This window comes from Nelusetta ayraudi, unplaced genomic scaffold (assembly GCF_046127955.1).
Source record: "Nelusetta ayraudi isolate G7.1 ecotype Tasmania unplaced genomic scaffold, CSIRO-AGI_Nayr_v1 ptg000132l, whole genome shotgun sequence".
Classification (NCBI taxonomy): domain Eukaryota; kingdom Metazoa; phylum Chordata; class Actinopteri; order Tetraodontiformes; family Monacanthidae; genus Nelusetta; species Nelusetta ayraudi.
In genome coordinates this window covers 110,877-132,055 of record NW_027466182.1, presented here as the reverse complement: position 1 = coordinate 132,055, position 21,179 = coordinate 110,877, and the positions used below count along the sequence as shown (strand labels likewise).

Below are 21,179 nucleotides of genomic sequence, written 5' to 3'. Positions count from 1 at the left end.
ATGAGTGGAGAAGAAGTGAGGTTGGGTGTGATCGATGTATCAGCGAGAATAAAGGCAAAGCAAAAACAGATCAATGCCTTCCACAATGGATGCCTCCGTAGAATCTGCTGCATCCTCTGGCCTGAGAAGATCTCAAATAGGGAGTTGCACAGGACGACCAGGTGTTCCAGTATTGGGTCAGAAATCAGACGCCGCCGTTTACGATGGCTGGGACATGTGCTTCGAATGCCCCAGGATCGAATCCCAAAGGTTGCACTTAGATGGACCCCAGCAGGGAAAAGGAGTCAAGGTCGACCCAAAACCACCTGGCGGCGAAAAGGGACAGCTGAGCTTAAGGAGATGAACCTTACATGGGGCGAGGCACAACATGTAGCACAAGACAGGCCTCGATGGAGGCAGATCGTCGAAGCCTTATGTCCCACTTGGGACGAAGAGGATTAAGATATAAGAGAAAAACAGTAGTAAGAGCATAAACTCTTCCGGAGGATAGGCTCGTTGTCAAATTAGGAGATTTAAAGAGGTGTTGTGGTTTGTTTTTTTAAAGGAGTCGAGGAGGAAGATGATTGGTGATCACTGAAGGGAACAGTTAAGCTGTATAACAAAAATAAATAGTTGAGACGTACATCTACGTATCGGAAATGTAGCTTACTCACCTCAAAATCCTGCTGCTCGTCACTTTTGCCCAGAAAGGTAAACATACATTTTAAACAATATCTGCAGTAAAAAGTAAAACATATAATCTTCAAATTTTATCAGGTCAATTATAATCCACAAAAAACAATGCAAACGTATTCTTTCATGGTGGGGCATAGGTCTGACATCCTTTCCCTACACTGCCATCTAGTGGCTACTACAAGACATTACCTGTGTTGATGAGATGCCTTCAGGGAAATCGATGTTCTAGATCATATTTAAGACTTTGGTGCATGGCGTTACACTTTGCAGACAGTGGAATAAAAAAAATACAACAACCCCAAAACAAAAACAAACGGTTAATGAAGAAAACAGGAAGGAAAAACAAAGGCTCATCATCCGATCTAAAAAAAACCAAATTCCCACCCCAAAACCAAAACACAGCCAGTCAGTTAAATTTGGCATTTATTGTAAAGAACAAAAATGAAAATGTTTATGACAATTCCGTCCTCTCCGATACATTCACAGAATGTCACTTAACGGTCCGTACACTTCCACCTCTCCTCTGTACAACATTCGACAACAACAGACACCAGCATTACTTTAAACCAGGGCGAGAGCGGCACTGCCCATTCGCGTCTGCTATCGTTTCACCACCCGCTTCTCTTGAATTAATAAATTAAAACATTAAAAAAAAAACACCAAAAAAAACAAACAAACAAAAAAAAAAACAAGCAATATGACAATGGCACGCGTACAATGCAAATATGCCCATATGGGAGTAATGTAATGTGCACTGGCCGGATCGATAAAAGCTGTGCTGATTAGTATTCAAGTATTACCCTGACTGATTATTTCTGCGGGGATACTACGTTAAATATGGTGTGCTCGTCGCCTTCCTCTGTGGATTAAATGGCGGCACGGTACAGGAATAACGTTTCGAGTAAACATTATGTACATGTACGAAGAAAAGGATGTACAAGGGAGTACAAGGGGGAGCGGGGATGGGGAGAAAAGTATCGCAAAAATGTACATCCTAGTTCGTTTAAAATGCAATCCCCATGCAATACCACATGCAGATATAAAGGGTGCATGAAGAAGACCATATTGACCATGCATGACCTTCCACAGCACACAGGAGCCCGCCTTTCTACAGCCCGACTCGGACGCATTCCAATTTTCAGCGGCCGAAAAGTATTTCGGGCCCGCCGCGTGACGAAAACAAAGCGGGACGTGACAAAACTTCGCAGTGTGCTACAAAACATTCGCTAAACGCGCCGGTGCGCTCGCTGCCTGTCGTGGAGAGCTGAAAGTGAGAATCTTTACACGGTCAAACGGACCGGCGCTCGCAATAACCGGCCACAGCAGTTACGGCAAACTTATCGCAAAGATTAAAATCAAAAAGGGTGACGGCTTGGCACTCTTGTAATGGCACAAATAAAAAACAAAACAAAAAACAAAACCACCACAAACAATCGGTTTCACATTAAAATACTTTAAAAATAAGGCTAAATCACGTTAGACAGGCATCAGATGTGAAAAAATAAAATAAAATCACTGATATATTTTATCCTTGCATGCCAGTTGGAGCAGTAAGACTTCCTTTTCAGAAGCTTTTTTTTCCTTTAAAGAATCAGCCTTGGTCATTATAGGAGTGGCCGGGTTGTTTTTTTTCCACAGACTTGAACTTTATCCCCCCCCCAGTGGCGTTTGGAAGAGTTTCACGATCAAAATTCACAAAGATTAAAAAGCGTCGGGCTGCTGCAACCCGACTTTAACTAGCAGTAACCTAACCAGCTGGTCCTCTGTTTTTTTTTTTTTTTTTTTTGTTGCTGTTGTTGTCAGAAACGCCTTCCATGGGATTTTTACTGGGTAGATTCAGGATGACAGAGGCCGAGGATTCGAAAAACACTCCATCTGACTCCTCGCCAGGTTAGAAATAGTTTGTGACGTGACGCTATTTACCCCGCAATTAAAATCTGTTAAAGAAAAAAGAAAAAAAAAAAAAAAAAAAAAAAAAAAAAAGGCATCACATTCGGACACTTGATGTAAAAGCGAACCCAGTAACCTTCAGAGTCTATTCCTCACCTTTGGCAAGAGCCTTGTACAGATAGCAGTTTGGAAACTAATCGCAGAAACAAACAAACAAACAAACAAACAAAAATCAATGCACATTTTCATTCATGCGTGTCTGTTTTCCAACACCGTGTGAACATTCAGTTTCCCTTTAAGCGTGACCAAGGACCTCCATACAGGAGTCCCCTTGTTTAAAAACCAGCCATTGTTTTAAAACCTTTTTTTTTTTTTTTGGCCGTGATACCAGCAAGATTAAAAAGAAAAGGAGAAGAAATGAGGCTGTGATCCTAATAGAAATTTACCTCGAGTGCCACACACCCCCCCCCCCCATTCCTCCATTAGGCTTCTGAAATCGACTTTTAACGGCACTAATGAATAACCAGGAACTTCAGAATGCTCTAAACAAGGTTCCCTCGAGCCATCGTTTCAATGTCAAGCAACTCACGGTTCACCGCTTTTAAATCGTGGGGCTCTCCGACAACAGCAGCTTAAAAGTTTAAAACAAACGAGCAAGAAAAGAAGAAGAAGAAGAAAAAGAAAGAAAACACATTTTCTGACTATGTAAAGAAGAGTAAACTTTGACAATTTGTGTCTGGGTGGGGGGACTGGGGGGGGGGAGACAGTGAATTGTACCAGGATGAACTCCTTCTCAGCGGTGGGAAACTGTCCAAGGAAGAAAAAAAAAAGAAAAAAAAAAATTTCCAAAAATGAGTGGCCGTGCACAGAGTATTGCTAAAATTGCGGTCGCTTTCATGGTTTACGGATGGCCGGTTACAGAGGTCCATCGTGAGTGTCTCAGCTCGCCTCGCTGCCGCCGCCGCCGCCGCCGCCACCTCCACCGCGTAAAAAAAAAGAAGAAAAATTGCTTTCCCTCACTGCTTCCCCGTCCTCAAACGTCAACCGTTGCGCGTTAGGCCGGTCGAGTCGGTGGCGGCGGCAGCGGCTTGTTTGAAGGGGTGTTCATTTTTGGCTCCTCCCGACCCCGCCGCCGCCGCCGCTACTCCGCCTTGCCGTTTTCCTGAGGTGCGGCGGCCTTGGCGCGGCGCGGCGGGTGCAGCACCCGGTAGCAGCCGCGGGCGATCTTGTGCATCCACATGACGTTCATGACGTCCAGGCAGATGCTGGAGCAGATCCAGGCCACGCGGCCGCCCCAGGGCACCAGGTAGTAGGCCTCGGTGCCGTAGACGGAGTACATGCTGCTGTAGTACACCGGCATGACGGCGATGCGGACCAGGAAGAAGACCACCGCCATGGCGACGCCGTTGGCCATGTTGGGCCGAGAGGACTTGGGGTAGCCGAGCACCTCGAAGAACCAGCTGAAAACAGGAGACAAGGCTTGAAGGGTCAGGGTTTGGCGAGATGACCCAGCTGAAATGAAGTCGAGTCGTCAAAATAAGAGCATGTTTTGCAACTACACGCAGAGAACTGTCGGACAAATTTCCATTGTTGGACAAAATGTAGACACTGAGAATTATGAATTTGAGAATTCAATCTGTAATATTAAGCATGAATATTCACGTAAATAGAGGGTCTACTCGTTAGGAGGTGGCTATACTGCAGCAATAGGTTGTTTTGTTTGATTTTCAAGATTTCAGCCTGACACAGCCAGTAAGTAAGACACGAAATTAAGTAGACATCAGAAAACGGGACAGTTCGCAATTGGCTTTCTTGCCATTTTATACATCTTATATCTTACACACCGAGCCTTGAAATATGACCAAATTAGCGCACGAGCCAGATATAACATGTAAACAACAACAAAACAATCTTATACTAAATTTTCTAAACAGAAGGTCCTACATTTTAGGTACTTTTAGGCCTTTTTTTCATCTTGAACTGAAGAAGAGCAGCATGAGTTCTAAGAGCATCTCGACATCTCAATTTTTTTTTTTTGGCAGACTTAGCCCCTTGTTTACAGCGTTCCACCAAAAAATTGCGTCCTGCTGACCCCCGGATGCTTTGCCGGACCTTTCACATATGCAAAAGGAGACGAAACTGAGACTGTGTCAAAAGGGAAGAACCAAGATCGGGCTTGGGGTGTAGTCCCTTACCCAGGGGAGGTGTCACTGCCCTTTGTGACATCACAAAGTTCAGAATTGCACACTTTTTGAAAAGTGGGGAAAGCAAAGAATGATAAAAATTTTCGTCTTTCAGGGGAGTTCACTGACAGGCTAGCGCACGTTATTTTTTAGAGAAAGCTGGACAAGAGAATTCTGCAGAATGTCGGACCTTCAAAATAAAATCCTCAGAAATATAGGGAGCACAGTTTTTTGATTTTTAAGTGAAGGAACGTACCGCTGGTTCACACATGGTGTCGAGAACTCGGCCAGCAGACGGAAGTTAGCAAAATAAGGCAGCATTCCTTCGCCCTGGAAGAACAAGGTGGGAACAGGAAGGAGCGACACGTGAAAGGGACAAAAACAAGACGCCAAGACACTGCAAAAAAAATCGGCGGCAAGTGCGGACGCCTTCAAACCCGGAGACGCCTTCAGAAGCGGCAGCACGATTATTCGTGCTTTTTCATTTGAAGGGAGTGTGGGGAGCGCACGGTGCTGAAAATAGAAGCTCTCGCTAAATATAGGCCTAAATTTGGCTGATCTAAAAGAGAGAGCCCTCTTCCTCCGGGACCAAAATTAGCCCCGGCCTTTTCAATTCACCGCCCCGACGACGTCACTGTGAATGGAGAGAAGCGCAAGTGTGCAAAAGGAGCCGAGCCGATTGGCAGCACCGCAACCCTTGAGTTGCAATTCATCCGCAGTGTGAATGCGACCGCTGATCTCATTCAAGTCTTTCAAAAAGGTGCGATTCTCGGGCGAGCACGAGATCCGCGGGGTCCCGTCGGCACGCCTGCTCTCTTCTTGGCATCGGCCACTGATAAAAACCGGCTGATCACGTTGGCGAGAGCGCGACGACACGTGAGCGACGCGGGGATGCTGCAACAACAAAAGCACTCGTTCCGCCGTTGTGCGAGTACATCTCAAATAGAGAGAGTGTTTTTAGTCCGATAAAGCCCCACAAAAATAAAACGTCCTATTTTGGCATTATTAAAGGGATAGTCTACTGAACAAAACTAAAATGTCATCAATTTACTCGAGTGAAAAGAAAACAGATTTGGTCCCAAAGCCAAACACAACATCCATGTTTTTGAACGTGATGAGTCACTCAAGAGTTCAAATGGTTACAGCCAAAGTCGCGGGTGGACAATCTACAAATAAACTTTTTAATCCGGCCCGCCCAACTTGAAGAACTTGTATTAATAGTCAGTAAGCCATAAAATAGCTGTTTTTCATCCATTGTTTCAGCGTTTCAAAAGGCATTTCAATAAAGAGCTAAAAACCGTGGGGCTTCAAAGACACCGATTTTGCTCCAACTTTGCTTTTGTTCATTTTCAATTGACATTAAAGCACGTTTTCTACGTGTCCCATGATAGAATTTTTTTCTCCTGTGAGGTGGGTCAACAAAACACTCCATCCATCTGCTACTGCTGTGACCCCTCATTCACATTTTAGAACCCATTGTGGCCCCACCAGTCAAAGCTGGAGTGCAGCTGCACCAGACTGACCCGACTATCCCTTTAACAAAGCCATCCCAGGAAGTCGTGAGAACATTCGAGACACCTGCCGACGCCAATGCCCATGCCCGTGTTCGCTATTTAATATGCCGAGTCTACATGGCAGCGCATCTGGAAAACATCAGTCAACACTGAAAGGTGACAGCAAGAGCTTCATATACACAGGGTAAAACATCCATCATATGTACAGTCAGCCACTACTCATGAAAAGGGGGGGGGGGGATTCGAAAGCCATGCAGATGTATGAAGCAATAACTTCAATACCAAAGCTGTCAGTCTTTGGAAGCCTGGTAGGGCCTGAAAACCATGCCTTCTGTTTTTTGGGATTAACTTTGGGAGGGTTGGCCTTACTTGTGCCTGGATTTATCGCCGACTGCTTTTGAAAATTTTCTACCCCCGATTTGGAAATGAGCAAATCCATGCGATTTCGCAGAGATTTTGAATTGACATGCAACAGGTTTTCAGGACGGCCCAAACTTAAAACCTTGCCCTTTGACACACTTCGAATATCAAACACAAAGTCGGAAATGAGAGCGTTGTGCCGTCAGCCAGACTGGCGCGAAGTAAACAATCTTTGCAACTGCAGAGGCCGAGTGCTGCGGCGTGCTTTTTCCACAATTTAGTCTTGGCAAAACGCAGCACTCAGTTCCAGGCAACGGCTTGCAAAGAAGGGTGTAATTCACAGTCGGGCTGGCGGCCAAGGAGGACTTACCGTGGGAGCTGAAACCAGAGCGGCTCACTGAAACATACTTACTACATATGACACAAACGTCTGTACGGTATGTCTGCGAGTCAACAGGTTGTTTTTTTTTGTTTTCCCGACGATACTCTGTGAACCTTTCCGTCTAGCATCAGTATGCTAATACCCCAAGGAACTGGTAAGTCCATACTGTGACTGGGCATCGTAACTGCTCAGTGCAACACAACAGCAAATAGCAGCAGACAAGACAGGAATGAAGAAGTCCCCATCTAGATCAAGACCTGCCAATGTTTCTAACTTTGTTTTTTGTTTTTTCACAGCAACACAAACCTTGTGGTAGTTTTTGCATGAAGACACAACCCGACCTGATCTTGTTTTGTGCTTTTTTTTTTCTTTTCTTTTTTTTGCATGTAGGGTTTGTAGGAGGGCTATTTATGTTAATGTCAGCGGAAGAGACACACACGGACAGACACGCAGACAGATGTATTAGAGGACAACCGTGTATATTAGGAAAAGAAAAAAAGAAAAGTGATGCCGCCGCATTTGGAAGCGAAGAAGAAGCAACACAAGAACACAAGAATTAGGCATGCAGCTAACGTTTACTTGGCGCTGTCTTTTCTAAATCAAGTCTGCCAATCACGAGGAACAGGATTGGGTTGAATGTCACTCAAATGTCCCAACAGCGGGGGAATAAAACCGGTCAAAACTACCCCCTGCTCATCCCGCGGGTTCATCATCATGATGGGTTCGGGGAATTTGTCGGGGATTTCACATGAATGCTCTCCACAAACACAGCCAACACGTTAACTGAGAAGAGACTGACAAGAGGGTGACAAATTTGACCTGGTGTTAGGAGCCTGGAGACGAGGACATCAAGAAGTAGCCGGAACGATTTCTATGGCCGCAACTTAGCGCGGTCGCATATAATGCAGAGCCAAATTTTCACAGAATAGTTGCCTATTACTTTAAATATATATATATATAAAAAAAAAAGTAAAGCGAAAGTAACGATGAAGCGATGCAAAATAAAGAGGCTATCCAAAGGACGACGCTACGCGGCTCCCAGAAGGAGAGGAGGTAAACTAAACCAGGAGAACGATGGCTTTGAGGAATTACCGCCAGTTGGGCAAGTTGTCATTATTCTTGCAGGTCGCAGGCTCTCGATCAGGTGCTCTGAACGTTCGCAACGTCAGAGTTCTTGGCGCTAAGCCGTTTCAACATTTTTTAATTAGTTCCGATTGGATCAAGTCCAAAACCAGCCCAAGCGAGAGTACAACCTTCGCTGCGAATTAGAGGAAGTTGTCAAATTAACCTTGTTTCCATGATTTTTCTTATGCGCCAATCTTCTTAACGAGCAAAAAAGGTCCAGTGTGTAACATTTGGCTTGATTTTTTTAATTTCTATGTTGATAAAAGCTTAATATACCGCCCATAAACTACATTAATGAAAGTGTATAATTGCAGTACAATGAAAGTAATTGGCAAAATGGTTTTCCAACCCTCAGAATGCTTCTCATGTATATGTAAGAATATACACAGAGCAATAAAGGGTCTCGCTCCCAGTTCGACACCATATTTCTAAGGAAGCCTGATGTGGACAATACAGCTCTACTGACAGCGCGTTTCGTATTTAGGGTGACTGCTTGTAACTTCAAATAAACCAGCGAAGAAGAAGGTGAACGAGGTGTCCAGATTTGGGGGCAGAGGCCACCGTAGTTCACTGGCAAGCTCAGGAGGGGTATGGAGAATGAAATATGCTGCAATCTAAAATCTAACCACTTGATGTCGCCGTTTCTTCTTAAAAAAAAAATCTCCAAACATTACACACTTGACTTTAGGTGGTTAAGCCCTTCGGCGGCTGACTAATCGTGTCGTTATTCCAAGTGTTTCTCAAGAAACAGTCATGAGTGTCCAGTGACAGTATGGCCTCTTATACTTCGAATAAGAGGTGCTTGTTTCGGGTTTTCTTTGCATGTATTGTTTCATTGAGATCTTATCCAAGCCTGTGACGAGGATGCAGACAGGAGGATTAAAGTGTACATGTGCAGGGTCTGAGCTGCTGGGTTTAGCCCAACCAGGAACAAACCATTGCGGTGCTTTCGCGATCACGTGGCCGTCGCGTAAAACAACATTTTGTTTTCCCTTTCCCCCTCCGAAGCGAGCGTTCGGAGGTAGAATCTTTCGCACTTCATTCACCGCATGTCCTTTTTCGCGTTTGTTTTACTTTGCCCAATTTGAACACAGAAGAACAGGAAAGAAAATAGTGATTGTGCGTGGAAAAACAACACCCCCCCCTCCCCCCCAAAGAGTGCATCGAGCCGATGCACTCCGGGTTACGCCATTGCGTCTCGGTCACTTTTAGTCACTCGGGCGACGGAAGAGCGAGAGGAGGCAGGACTCGGTTCTGGCACAGAGCGGACAGGCGAGAGGCGCTGTACACAGAGGCAGGAGAGTCATTGAGAAATTACGGTTGGTCGGCATGCACAAATGGGCAAAGAGAGGAGCCCTGCCTGCGTCGAGCTGCCAGCATGCACACAGTGGTTATTGTAAAGCATTCAGCCGCGGCTAAGCTCAGGGTGGGGGTGGGGGGGAAAAAAAAAAGGAATAAAAAAGATTCAAACAACATTTAAAAAAAAAAAAAGAGGAGGGGGGGGGGGTCAGTTAAACAAAGAAAATCGTAAAGAGAGCAAGGTTGGGTGGGGGGGGGGGGGGGGGATCATTAGCCAGTACCATCACTGAGCATTCCATGCAAAAAATACCATAGTCATTCATGTCCTTAATGATTACCCACAGGTCCTGACGACCTAGAGAGGGTTTTTTTTTCTTTTCTTTTTTTTTTTAACACTTGAACCAAGAGTGAACAGCGTCGCCCCGTTACCTAAAACGCCGCGCCGCACGGGTTTCGTACTTAACCAGCGACCGGCGGCACGCAGTGACGTCCGAGTCGACGCACGCAGAGGATTCTGAGGCCTTTAGTCTGATAGATATATTTTTACAGTAAAAACACAAAACAATGACGCCAATTGTTTTTGTATTGAGAAATGTATCCATATAAAATAAAGTTCGCACCTGAAACGGCGTCGTACTGAGTTATCACCAAGAGCTGCAGCGCTCGCGTAAGGCCTGTAAGTGGTGCACTAACGCTGCTGCAAAACGGAGCAGAAGACTCTAAGCACATGTAAAAATATAAAATTGTGCGTAAATTAAAAAAAAAAAAAAAAAAAAAAAACGTGAGGGGAAACGAACATATGTTTAAGACAAAAAAAAAATAAAAATTGTCTGTGTGGACAACTTCTAAAAAACCATCAAGGTCAAAGCGGCGATCTGCCGTGTTTGCTCGGACCGGGCGGGGGGGGGGGGGGGATTTATCTCTTGTGCAGGTCCTGCAAACACTGACCTCGCCTCGTGCACATCTGGCGGCGGTCGCTGGCTAAAAAGAAAAAAAAAAGAAAAAAAAAAGAAAGAAAAAAGGAAAATACGGCGCGGGGGGGAAAAAAAAAATCATAATAAAAAAGAATTGCTCCCGATGCCCAGCGCGGCGGGACGCAGCTGTTCGCCCTTGGTTCGTCTCCCTCCTATCTTGCCTGCACGTTTTCTGCTATTGGACAATAGGGCACTCACCAGTACATAGTAGTAAGCATACAATGCTGCCAGATGGTGAATTACAAAAAACTTGTCGCCTATCGCCTTCCAATAGTAAAATATTAGCAGCAGATCTGGAAAACAACAAAAGGGGGAGGAGAGACAGACAGACAGACAGACAGACAGACAACGCAGTGTCGGTTAACTGTGCAAACAAAGAAAAGACACTGACACTTAGTCCTGCATTGTGTGGCTATTTGTGCATTACATACAACCGGATCACACATTTTTATTTTAGCTCAATTCCCCCCCCACCACCTCCTGATCAGTTGTTCACGGAATATAATCGGTCTCTTACCAGATATGAGGTAGCCTGTTGTGATGGCAACATTAGTCTTCACCAGTGTGGGATCTCCCCTGTTGGGAAAACACAAGCGACTCTGAGCGGATTCACAACGGAAAAGACAAAAAATAAATAAATAAATAAAACCAAACAAAACTCCCGCAGTTGACTTCAAGTGGCGGTGGAAACCCGAACATCACACCACCACATTTGTTTTTTTTTACTGCCGCCTGGAAATCACCACCTAGCCGCACCTGCTTCCACTCCACCACGGCACAAAGGAGGGAATTGCCAAGAGATGAATGAATTCATGATAATTAAAAAAAATATATAAATAAATAAATGGGTTGCAATCTTTTTTAGCTAGTCTAAATAATTCAGGTTTGCTGCATTTCAAAAACACTTCAAATGAAAATTCCAAAAAGTAGCAGCAGCATCAGCACGACTAAACAACAGCATTATTGCGGGAGAACATGTCATAAAAAAAGTACAAATATATTTTATGGCTTCGGTTTCAAGTATTGTGTTTTCCCAGAAGGCAAAAAGGTGCAAGAGTAAAAATGTACTGTTTCTTTTCTCTCCCGTGAACCACATCAGGCAGCCTTTCAATGCAATGGAGCGCCTCAGGATCTGCACTGAAAGCACCTGAAGAGGCCGGGTGTTTCTTTTCCATCAGCCTGAGATGACCCCTACTCTCCTTCACCAAAAAAAAAACAAAAAAAACCCACCCAGCATGGCTTCCAATATTAGAACCGTGCACGGCAGCTGTATTGCTCAGATTTCAACTCTCAAAATCTTCCCCATTCATCTTGCTAACGCTGTACAGAAAAAGAAATAAGGTTTCCAATCTGCCTCAGAGCTCAACTGGGTTCCATTATAGCTAATCTAGATTCCCTTTGGTTGTAATGTGGATGATTTCTGTGAGGAACGACCCCTCGCTGTATTGAAAAACCCCAGTGGAAGACAAAGATGAAACAGAAGGTTTCGATGTTTTGCTTATGTGGCCAAGGCAATAATTAGCCTTGAGACCAAGAGGCTATTTTACGCTGGCTTTGTAAAACATGGCAACTCACCAGAGGGCAATGTTGTCAAGCCATCGCGCCTCCCGCCAATGACAGGAATCAGTGAACCTGGCTGAACTACTACCTACAAATCTCATGTGCCTGCGCAAAAAACACGATAAACACAAGGCTAGTCCAATTAGCTTCCAAGATTAGCCTCCACTTTTCACACCGCTGCCTGTTGGCTCCCTGACCACGTTAGATAAACATAGGGATTTAAGAATTGCTGCAAAATGATGGCACGCCAGGTGAGAAATGACTCGGCTGGGGTCGTTTCCAAAAAGGCTTTTTAGAACGAAGTAGGAATGGCCATAACGCTAATATGCTAACAAAGCAGCCGACGGAGCACGTTATGCTTTTCGCTTGAAACAAAAGAGAAGGAATAAATCACTGTTTATTCTTTTTCCCTCCTTTTTCAAGTCGTGGCGTTTCGCACAATTTCTAAGCCAAGACAGGACAATCTGAGCCATTTGGGAAAAAAAAACCAAGAGAAAAGAAACCAAAATGTCAACACCCATGGTAACGTGGCATCGTAAGCAAAGAATGAAAGTGGTGCGACGTGAAGGAGGTTCCTCACCAGACTGGGTCTTCGTTGACGGCATCGTCGAATAACAAGATGTGGAGACAGAAGATTCCAACCAATAATGCGTGAAAGGTTGAAACCGTCCTGAAATAAATAAAAAAACAGACAAGAAAGGGCCTTTAAGAAAGTCTCATGTGTGCTAACACGCTTGTTACGATGTCTTCGATAGGCGCATGAAAGAAATGTCTGTGGCTGCCGTTTTGGGATTTTTTTTTCTTGCCCCCCCCCCCCCCTCCCCCTCCCCCCCCTTTTTTTTTTTTTAAGTTCTCTCACAGCAAAACTGCAGATTGGCTGTCAGGGGCTCCGCATAGACTCAGACCAATTAGATGAAGATATTAAACAAGCGTGACGGGTCAGGGAGAGGGGCGCGCGGTCCCGCCAAAGTCGGCAAGACAGCGCGGCGCTTCTCGTCAGTGAGCCGGCCCCACGCCGACGGTAAAACTTTAAATAGCACAGTTACGGGCCCCCAGTAGGGATCTCTATCTGTCTACAGCAATCATTAATTCTCATTTGCTCATAAGCCAGGCCAGCCACTCCACTTTCACCAGAGCTCTCAAGAGTGATAAACAGAGAACAAAAAACAAAAAAAACAAAATGAATGATTTATGCCATCTCGCTCAGCGGGCTGCTTCTCTCCACAATCTCTCCCTTCGGCAAACAATCTTCAATCTTCGGCCGAGATTTCAGCGCTCATCTGCTTGTCTGTCTGTCTGTCTGTCTGTCCGTCTCCCTGAAGGTACAGACACGCCGTTCTGATCTCATTGTTCCCGGACGCTATCTGCGATGTTCCCGTCAAACGGTCCAGTGAGGAGTGTGAACAGCAGGGCGCTCGATGCCTCCCCTACTTGTCATTTGGACTAAAAAGCTGCAACGCTACGACAGCGTGATCTGTCAGACGACGACGACGGCGGTCTCGTCCACACACGCGATGCGTTTGTTCAAACAGGAACGCCGATATAGCACAGGAAGTGGTAGCGCTGTTAAATTTGAAGATGCGGCTGTCTTGTGAGCTGCAAAAGACCTTGAATTTTTTTTTTTTTTTTTCTGTTTTCTGTTTTGCCAAATTAACAGGCCTGAATCTCATCAGCAGCACACAGAACACAACCCACGAGCGCAAGAGGGTAGAGTACGACAGGGAATGTGTGGGCAGACTTCTTGAAATAGCAACGCAAAAGCAAGAAAACCCGTGAGCAACTTTCTTTTTTTTTTTTCCTTCGTTTTTTTTTTTTTGGGGGGGGGGTCGACGTGACAGCAGGGTTCACGTCAGGTTACCTCGAGTTCCATTCCACCTTCTGCTTGTCGCTGAGGTTGAGGAAGCCGGGGCTGACGCGCACGGACACCCAGGGGCTGACTTTGTGGAAGAGCCACTGGAAGGTGAGGAAACTGGTCACCGAGATGGCGAGGATGAGTTGGCTGAATGGGTCCATGGCCACCCGAGTCCGCTGCGGTTGTGGGGGGGGGAAGGGCGAAGAAGGGGGAAAAAAGAGAAAAATAAAGTGTGAGAGTCGGTCACCACGGAATGGATGTGATCGCAATTTTCATCATTGTCAGATATAAGGTCATGAAAAAAAAGAAGCATAGCGAGAAGCGACTGTTGACGTTGGACTAACGAGCACAGTGGGCAAAAAAAACCCATGCAAAGAGCATGAAACATGCTCCAAATGAATGCCACTGTTAACCGAAATCCTGCTGGCAACGACCCGAAATGCAGAGGGGCACCTTTTGTGACCAGAATGGTTACGACGTCGCGTTCACATCCATCTGTGCCCCATTATCACCTTGACAATCAGCGGAAGGTGCAGGTCTTTGATCCCTGGTCTTCTCTGCGTCTCCAATCCGAATCGGAATCTGAAAATTTCCACGTCGTCTCGCGCACGCAACACTGATGGAGGAATTTATTGACGACGCTTGGTTTCTGCACAAGCACCCCAACGGTGGCAGATCAGCACCGGATGGGACGGGTACATGGTAGGAGCTCAATGCAATTTGAGAAAGTATAAAGACGGATGCCAAGGAGTAACTCTGTATAAAGTGTTCAATGCCAAGAAGTGCTTGTACCTGAAAAACAGCATTTTTGTCACACAAAAGGATTCCAAGGCTACAATTTGCTTTGCAACAGTGACACGTACCAAAATTAAAAATAAATAAATAAATAAATAATAAAAAAAGGGGCTGAGGACACAAAGTTAAAGAGAGAATGGCGATGGAGTACAGAGAAGAGCACACAAACATGCTTCTTTTCAAGCTCGGTTGGCAGTATTTGATAGCGAGGACTTCAGATTGGAACCAATTGACCAAGATAAGCAGGAGGAGTAAACAGGTAGCTGCCGGTACGGTCTTTGTACCTTCGTAACGGACCAGTTTCTGCAAACACGGACGTGGTCACCTTCGGTATCCTTCAATCACGGCGGGATTTCAAAACCCCGAGTCAGCTGGATCTCAAGTCTCCTTCCACTTGGCATTTTGGAGGGGCAGCCAAACCTCACCAGCTGGTGTCTTTGGGTATCTCGTGACCTTTGACAACCAGCACAATGTGCAGCACACCTGCCATTCACACTCCGGTCAATTTTTAACTTGGCTCTGGGAGGAACCCGACGGACGTCCCCCTACCAAACCCAGTGACGGAACGTAGGAAATCATCAACTCATCAACGGAGACACAAAACAACCAAACCCAAGTCCCATTTCAATTCCTAACCCCGCCACTGCTCCGCCATCTCCACTGTTGCACTTTTGACATTTTAGGGGGCAGGGTGCGCAAATTCTTGCAGAATAATTGTCCTTTTCTTCATAAACGCCAAACAAGGAGTTAAATCTAAATAAAAAGAGAAAGAAAAAAACCCAGAATGCAAATATTTACAGAGCCATCTAACCAATTGTAAAACAGCAACAGTCAACCCTAGCAGACATTCGCAGACGACCTTTGTTACTTATTTTTGCATTCCGACGTTTTGCACACATTGACGTGATAAAAAGGATGCTTAGGGCGCAGCAAGCAATGTAATAGCAGGACGGATCTCCCGCAAGTCTAAAAGAAAAAAAAAAAGAAACTGAACGACAAAAAAAAACATCGCAGATGCCGCAATCTTTTCTGATGAGGCGTCTCGTCTTGTAGGGTAGACTTCCACAAAGACACCTTGTGACTCAGTTAACAAGGCTCAGAGGCCGAGAAGAAGAAGAAGGAGGGGCGCGAAATAGAAATTGAGTTGGGCCTCAGTTTTCCTCCGATTGAAATCGAGCTAATCCCGGCTGGTGAATGCATTGCTCCCTGGTGTAACGTTACAGAAGAAAACTGCCTCCTTAGACAAAAGAAAGAGAGGGGGGTGGGGGTGGGGGGGTGGCATCGAGTATCGCCACCTCAGCAGAATCCAGTTGTTGTGCCTTCAGCGCAGCTTCTAAAACCGTATAGAGTCGAGTTTCTACGCCAAACCTCATTTGTTTAACATAGTAATGTCACCGGGTCTGTCATGGACTTTGTTGTTTGCTTTGGGGAAAAAAAACAAAAAAAAAAACATGCACACACACGCCCGCACACGCACACAAATGTGTAACATGACTCATTAGCGCGCAGCAATGCGAAATGTGCTCGCACATAATTCAATGCAACCACATGTTGTTCGCTTTGAGACGTAAATAAAAAAAAAGGACAAGTGCCAGAATTTGGGACACCACGCATTTTTTGAACGCGCCGACTCTCAGCCAGCAGCGGCCAGCTACAACTTCAGCCTCAGCTTGCTTTCACTTCGCGAATACGACGGATGAAAGGGAACCGAAAAAAAAAAAAAAAAAAAAAATTGGGACAACCCAGTCAACGCCGTGACGAGGACCGATAAGACGACACACGAATGCACACTGACGCCGGCGCCGCCGAAAGCAGACTGAGCCTCAATTATGTGCGAGGAGCGCTATTAATAAGCGCCAAATACAAAGACGCAACGCAGCGGGATCCACGCGACGCAGGCCAAACTATGACACGGCGCCGTACGCAGATGAAAAACTGGATGGCGTCGGACAGCATCGGTGGATTAGATGCCGATGGTCACGAAACAGGATCCCGGCGCTCCCAAGGGCAGGTCGAAAAAGCAGGAAGTGATACCCAGAGTTTAGTTTTCAAGTCAGACTAGAAGCCGTCAGACAAAACTATAACATTTGGAACGATGGCAGTTTCCTGCCTTTAACCTGTGAGCACCAAAGGTTGGAAGGAAAACAAAGTGCAATCGGTTCTTCTTGCCAATAAACTCGGGAGCTCGGTGGATGCACCCTGGCAGAATTCTCGAGCGGCACGGACGGTATGTGTGAAACGACTTGTGGTTAAGACGTGTTGCGGATCGTCAGGTTCTTCCTGTGCGCGTGACTGAGGAGTACCACAGGCAAACGAGGCAGAGACGTTCTACCAAAAATCCTAACGTTCCCCCCCCCCCCCGTTTTTAAATCGCCGGTCGAATTCCAAAAACTCGCACTGCATGGATCAAGTGCTCATAATCAGAAGCAAAAGGTCAGGAGGGGGGGACAGGACGGGACGTGCTCACACTGAACAATCAAAGCACGGAGTCGCGTGCCGGCGCTGTGTTCCGCTGACTTGTCCTGCTGTGGGGCTTGGCTGCAGTCATCTGAACTCTCAAAGTCACTTTTGTTTACTGCCAACAATGCTTACTCGGCAGAAGTTTGCGCTCCCCTGCCGGCTCGCACACACTTGAGGGCTTGTTCTCCTGTTGATAACCAACAGCTAAGATGAGCCTTGGAATCATTTGAAAAAAAATAAGTAATTTGCCACACACTCTTCACGGATTTGAATCAATTCCTCATAGGCATTGAGGGCGAAAACAAATTTGATTGGGGCACTGTTAACCCCCCCCCCCCCGTCCGCCCCCGTATAAAGCACAGTACGTACACAGTACAGTAGTAAGCGAACAAACACAGAAGTTTGTTTGCTTGTGTACCAGCACTGTAGGTCACCTGTAAAGATAAACTCACATTGCCCCACAACAGGGTAAAAAAGCTGGGGCTTCCAAAAAAAAAAGAGTTCACATGTCCCTGGAGTCCCCAGACTAGAGGAACACTTTAAAAGGGTCTCCGAGTCTCACTGCGATCTTACTGTGGGACTGCGGATGAAAAAAAAAACAAAAGCACCCCAGGCGATTCTTTTGAATCAGGTACATAAAAGCTAGTGTTTGCTGCTCTCTCTGCCGCCAACGCAGGACTGGCGGCTGCCAAGGGCGAAAGGCAGCAGAGGTCAACTTGAGGCTACAGGGAGAGGAAGGAGACAGCTGAGGTGGACGAGAGCGACAAGGGGCCTCTCGGGTTTCAGCCGACCCCTCTGACGGGCGAGCGGGTCAGAACGCGTTCACCTGCGCAAATATTTAACGCTCGTAAAGAAGCTAATTTGCCAATGAGCGGCGGCGCCAAAGCGCTAAGAGGCTCCGGCGAACGCAAAACAGGAAACTGTGATCGTCTTTTGGAGAGGGGAACCGCAGGTGTGAACCTGCTCGTACACTTCCTGCCGTGCCTGTGTCTCGCTGTGACGGGTTGTTTCTTTTATTTTTTATTGCATTTCTAAGCAGGTGGACTTTGGGTGACAGTTAAAGTGTGGTCACGCCCTCATGCATCGAGGCTCAGTCGTGCTCATCAGGGACACAGTTCTAGTTATTTTTGACTTTACCCGGCGCAACGTGGGTATGGCTGCTTTAGAGGTGGGGGTGCAGCACGTGGGCTGGAGAGTGCAACTTGAGCGAGCTTTACTCTGGGTCGGGGTGGGGTGGGATTCAAGTTCAGACTTACTTACAAGGCTCAAGATCTGTGGTGCTGAGAACAGCATGGGTTCCATTGTCCAACACTGGAAATGACAGAGCAGTGCATCCCCAAATATGGGGAATGAATCTTGAAGTTCAAAGCGCAAGAAAGCCTGCAGGGGATTTAAGTCTAAAATACAACTTCACCAGCCAAGATTTAGGGAGGAGTTTTTTTTTTTGACTGAAGCAGCGCTCAGGTTGAACAGGGCACGGTTTGCAGAACGCATTCTGCACCGCGCCCAGTGTTGGTGAGTAATCCATTACTAATTATTCCACCACTGTAATTAAACTACTTCTTGAAAAAAATATTTTTGCAAGCTAAACATGTCTTATTGTGCACAAAAGGGCTGAAATTTAGAGAAACAACAATATCGCAGAGTATTCAAACAATATGGGCTGTGCAAAAGGCACCAATGCTGTACATGAGTTCATTCTGTGAAATGCGTGGTTTGTGTCCAGAGAGCAAACATTCATTCATGTTAAGAGGACAGAGGCAATATTTGCAATTGCAAAATTGACACTTTAATAAAGTTCATTCCAAAGCACTGAGCAACTGTTTTTTTATTATTATTATTATTTTTAAACTAAAGCGATTAATCATAAGCAATTGATTACTTCTGAACCAAAGTAGTGAAAGAAGTAATTCGATTACTTTTCAAACGAGTACTCATTAATCAGTAGTTGGATTACTTTAATGGAGCAATCCCAACAACACCGATTACGTCTTTGGCATTGCAAGTGGGATGTTGCGTTACCAGCACGCGGTGCTGCTGGTGCTGGTGGTGAGGGAAGTGTGTCCTCCAGCCAGCTTGGAGGGTTCTCCTCCAACAACGACTTGGATTGAGAGGTTTGCACAGGCTTGCGTAAGACGGGGGTGGGTGGGTTCCTTACCAACCCCACATTAACCCCGATACGTCAAGCGCGTGCGGTACGAAAATACCGTGGCGATGTGTCCGAAATCCAGAATCGCAATCGCAACCCCCCACCCCCCGCCTCCGAGGAATCGGATGGAAGTCGCGCAACGCAAGGCCGACTCACGCCGCATTGCTCGGGGCCGAGCATTGCTGGCGTCGCTAGTGACGGCCGGGTGGGAGGGAGGGAGGGAGGGAGGACAAAAAAATAAATAACAACACTGTGCTGCAGCGAAAGGAGGCGTCACGTATATATATATATATATATATATATATATAGAGAGAGAGAGAGAGGGAGAGAACACAACAACAGCAGCAACGACGACGACGGCGTATTTTAGAAAAACGCACTTACCGTGATTCTCTCATCAAGATGAATTAGCGTCTCACTTCTCTCAGCTGCGTTCCGGCGGCGATCGCGGGCAGGGAGGCGCACTCCGATCCGATCGAGACATTTCTTTGGGGGTAAACAAGGCGGGCGAAGCAGGCCGAGCGACTCTTTAGCTCGCTGCACTCGCTGACACACACACACACACACGCACGCACGGGCACGCTAACAAGTTGCGGGGGACGCGGCAGCGGCGGCGGCGGCAGCAGCAGCGGGGACGTGCGCCTGCGGCACCAGCTTCTCGTCGTCCGCCGTCCACGATCCCGTCCGCCGGGCCGAAACGTGCTGCATGTTCGCCGGATCGCGACGCTCGACGCTCGATTTGTACGACGAGGTGATGGGGATGGGGAGGCGGTGGATGAGGTGGTGTTGGTGTTGCTAGTGGTGGTGGAGGTTCCTGTGGGTGGGCGTGTGTGTGTGAAAGCTCTCTTTCTCTCTCGCTCTTATAGGGCTCACATTACAGCGGAATTCTTAAAGACACACACACACACACAGACACGCGTGCGCCACACACGCACGCACATTTCCAGAGTATACCCAATCATGCTGCACGAATCTATTTATAGCCACGGTGCGTTGTGAAGGGATCCGGGCTTGGAGAGAGAGGGGGAGAAAAAAAAAAAAAACTCGTACGAGGCAGCAAGCGATGCAAGCCCGATTCCAACTCAAAATCCGGCAAACATCTAATCCTACTCACTGTGGTTGTACTTTCTCTCTCTCTCTCTCTCTCTCCCCCAGCAAAGGGCTTCTCGGATGTGAAATGTCGTTGGGAGACTACTATGGCAGGAAGTGGTGACTAAGCAGTAAGGGCGGCAGTTAAGACCGATATGATGCATCCTCAGCCCGCCCACCCACCAGCAGGGAATTTATTATACGCATCAGAATTAGGTCATAGTAAAAAAAAACAAACAAACAAACAACCGAATGAAATTGAAAAATAAGTAAGAAAAACAAACAAGCAAAAAAATAGACAGAAATCCGCGAAAACTATGTCATCCTGTAAAAAAAAAATGATTTAGCGACGTTCAAAATATTCTTGTTTTGAAAGACAACACAAAACCTGTTTGATGTCTTTGGTTTGGTTCTACTTAATTGTATGCCTGGTTAAGAACTAAGAAAGAACAGAAGTAAGTAGAAACAGTAAATGTTGCTGGAAAATACGCACAGAGGTTCAGGGCCTCCCGCCCTAATTACTAAAAATGATATGAAGCTGAACCCAACAATTTAATTCATTCATTCATTTTCCTGGGGTATACGTCCAGTAATTCAGGTCCACTTTGCAGTTTGAAGTTGAAACGCAGCATTGGCGCTGTGACAGTACTCACCTCTACAACACGGGGGTGCTCAATCTCCATCTTGCTGTGTGGAAAGTCAGAAAAGCAACGAGCTCATTCTGTATGATAAAGCTCTGGTCCAAACGGTACAGTGGCCTCTGTGGCATGTTTAATAGTTTTCGTTTCTGAGAACATGCACCCAAAGATGAGAGGAACCAAAACAACATAGCCGAGACCCAGAGCACAAGATAGAATTTTAATAATTCATTT

At 46.2% G+C, this 21,179-nt stretch overlaps 1 protein-coding gene across 3 annotated transcripts; it reads right to left on the bottom strand.

Moving 5' to 3' along the window:
- Positions 1-1,081: 1,081 nt before the first annotated feature.
- On the bottom strand, positions 1,082-21,096 carry LOC142904834 (TLC domain-containing protein 4-B-like). 3 transcript variants are annotated; one of them, XM_076051191.1, is made up of 7 exons: positions 20,961-21,096; positions 13,821-13,990; positions 12,543-12,632; positions 10,920-10,978; positions 10,601-10,695; positions 5,005-5,078; positions 1,082-4,025 (listed from the first exon to the last, which is right to left on the bottom strand). In XM_076051191.1, exons 1-7 carry the CDS (start codon positions 20,988-20,990, stop codon positions 3,707-3,709), a joined length of 837 nt encoding a protein of 278 aa, XP_075907306.1. In that variant the 5' UTR covers positions 20,991-21,096; the 3' UTR covers positions 1,082-3,706. The 3 variants fall into 3 exon arrangements, with proteins under 3 accessions (XP_075907306.1, XP_075907305.1, XP_075907307.1); XM_076051190.1 differs by lacking the exon at positions 5,005-5,078; XM_076051192.1 differs by lacking the exons at positions 5,005-5,078; positions 20,961-21,096 and adding an exon at positions 19,603-19,788.
- Between the last annotated feature and the right edge of the window lie 83 nt (positions 21,097-21,179).

Excerpts from the sequence above, each read along its gene's own strand:
- LOC142904834 (XM_076051190.1), bottom strand. The coding sequence starts at position 20,990 with ATGGAGATTGAGCACCCCCGTGTTGTAGAG. Across the intron at positions 10,979-12,542 it reads GTCAACGAAGACCCAGTCTG|GGGAGATCCCACACTGGTGA; the intron begins GTGAGGAACCTC and ends TTTTCCCAACAG. Across the intron at positions 10,696-10,919 it reads AACAGGCTACCTCATATCTG|ATCTGCTGCTAATATTTTAC; the intron begins GTAAGAGACCGA and ends GTTGTTTTCCAG.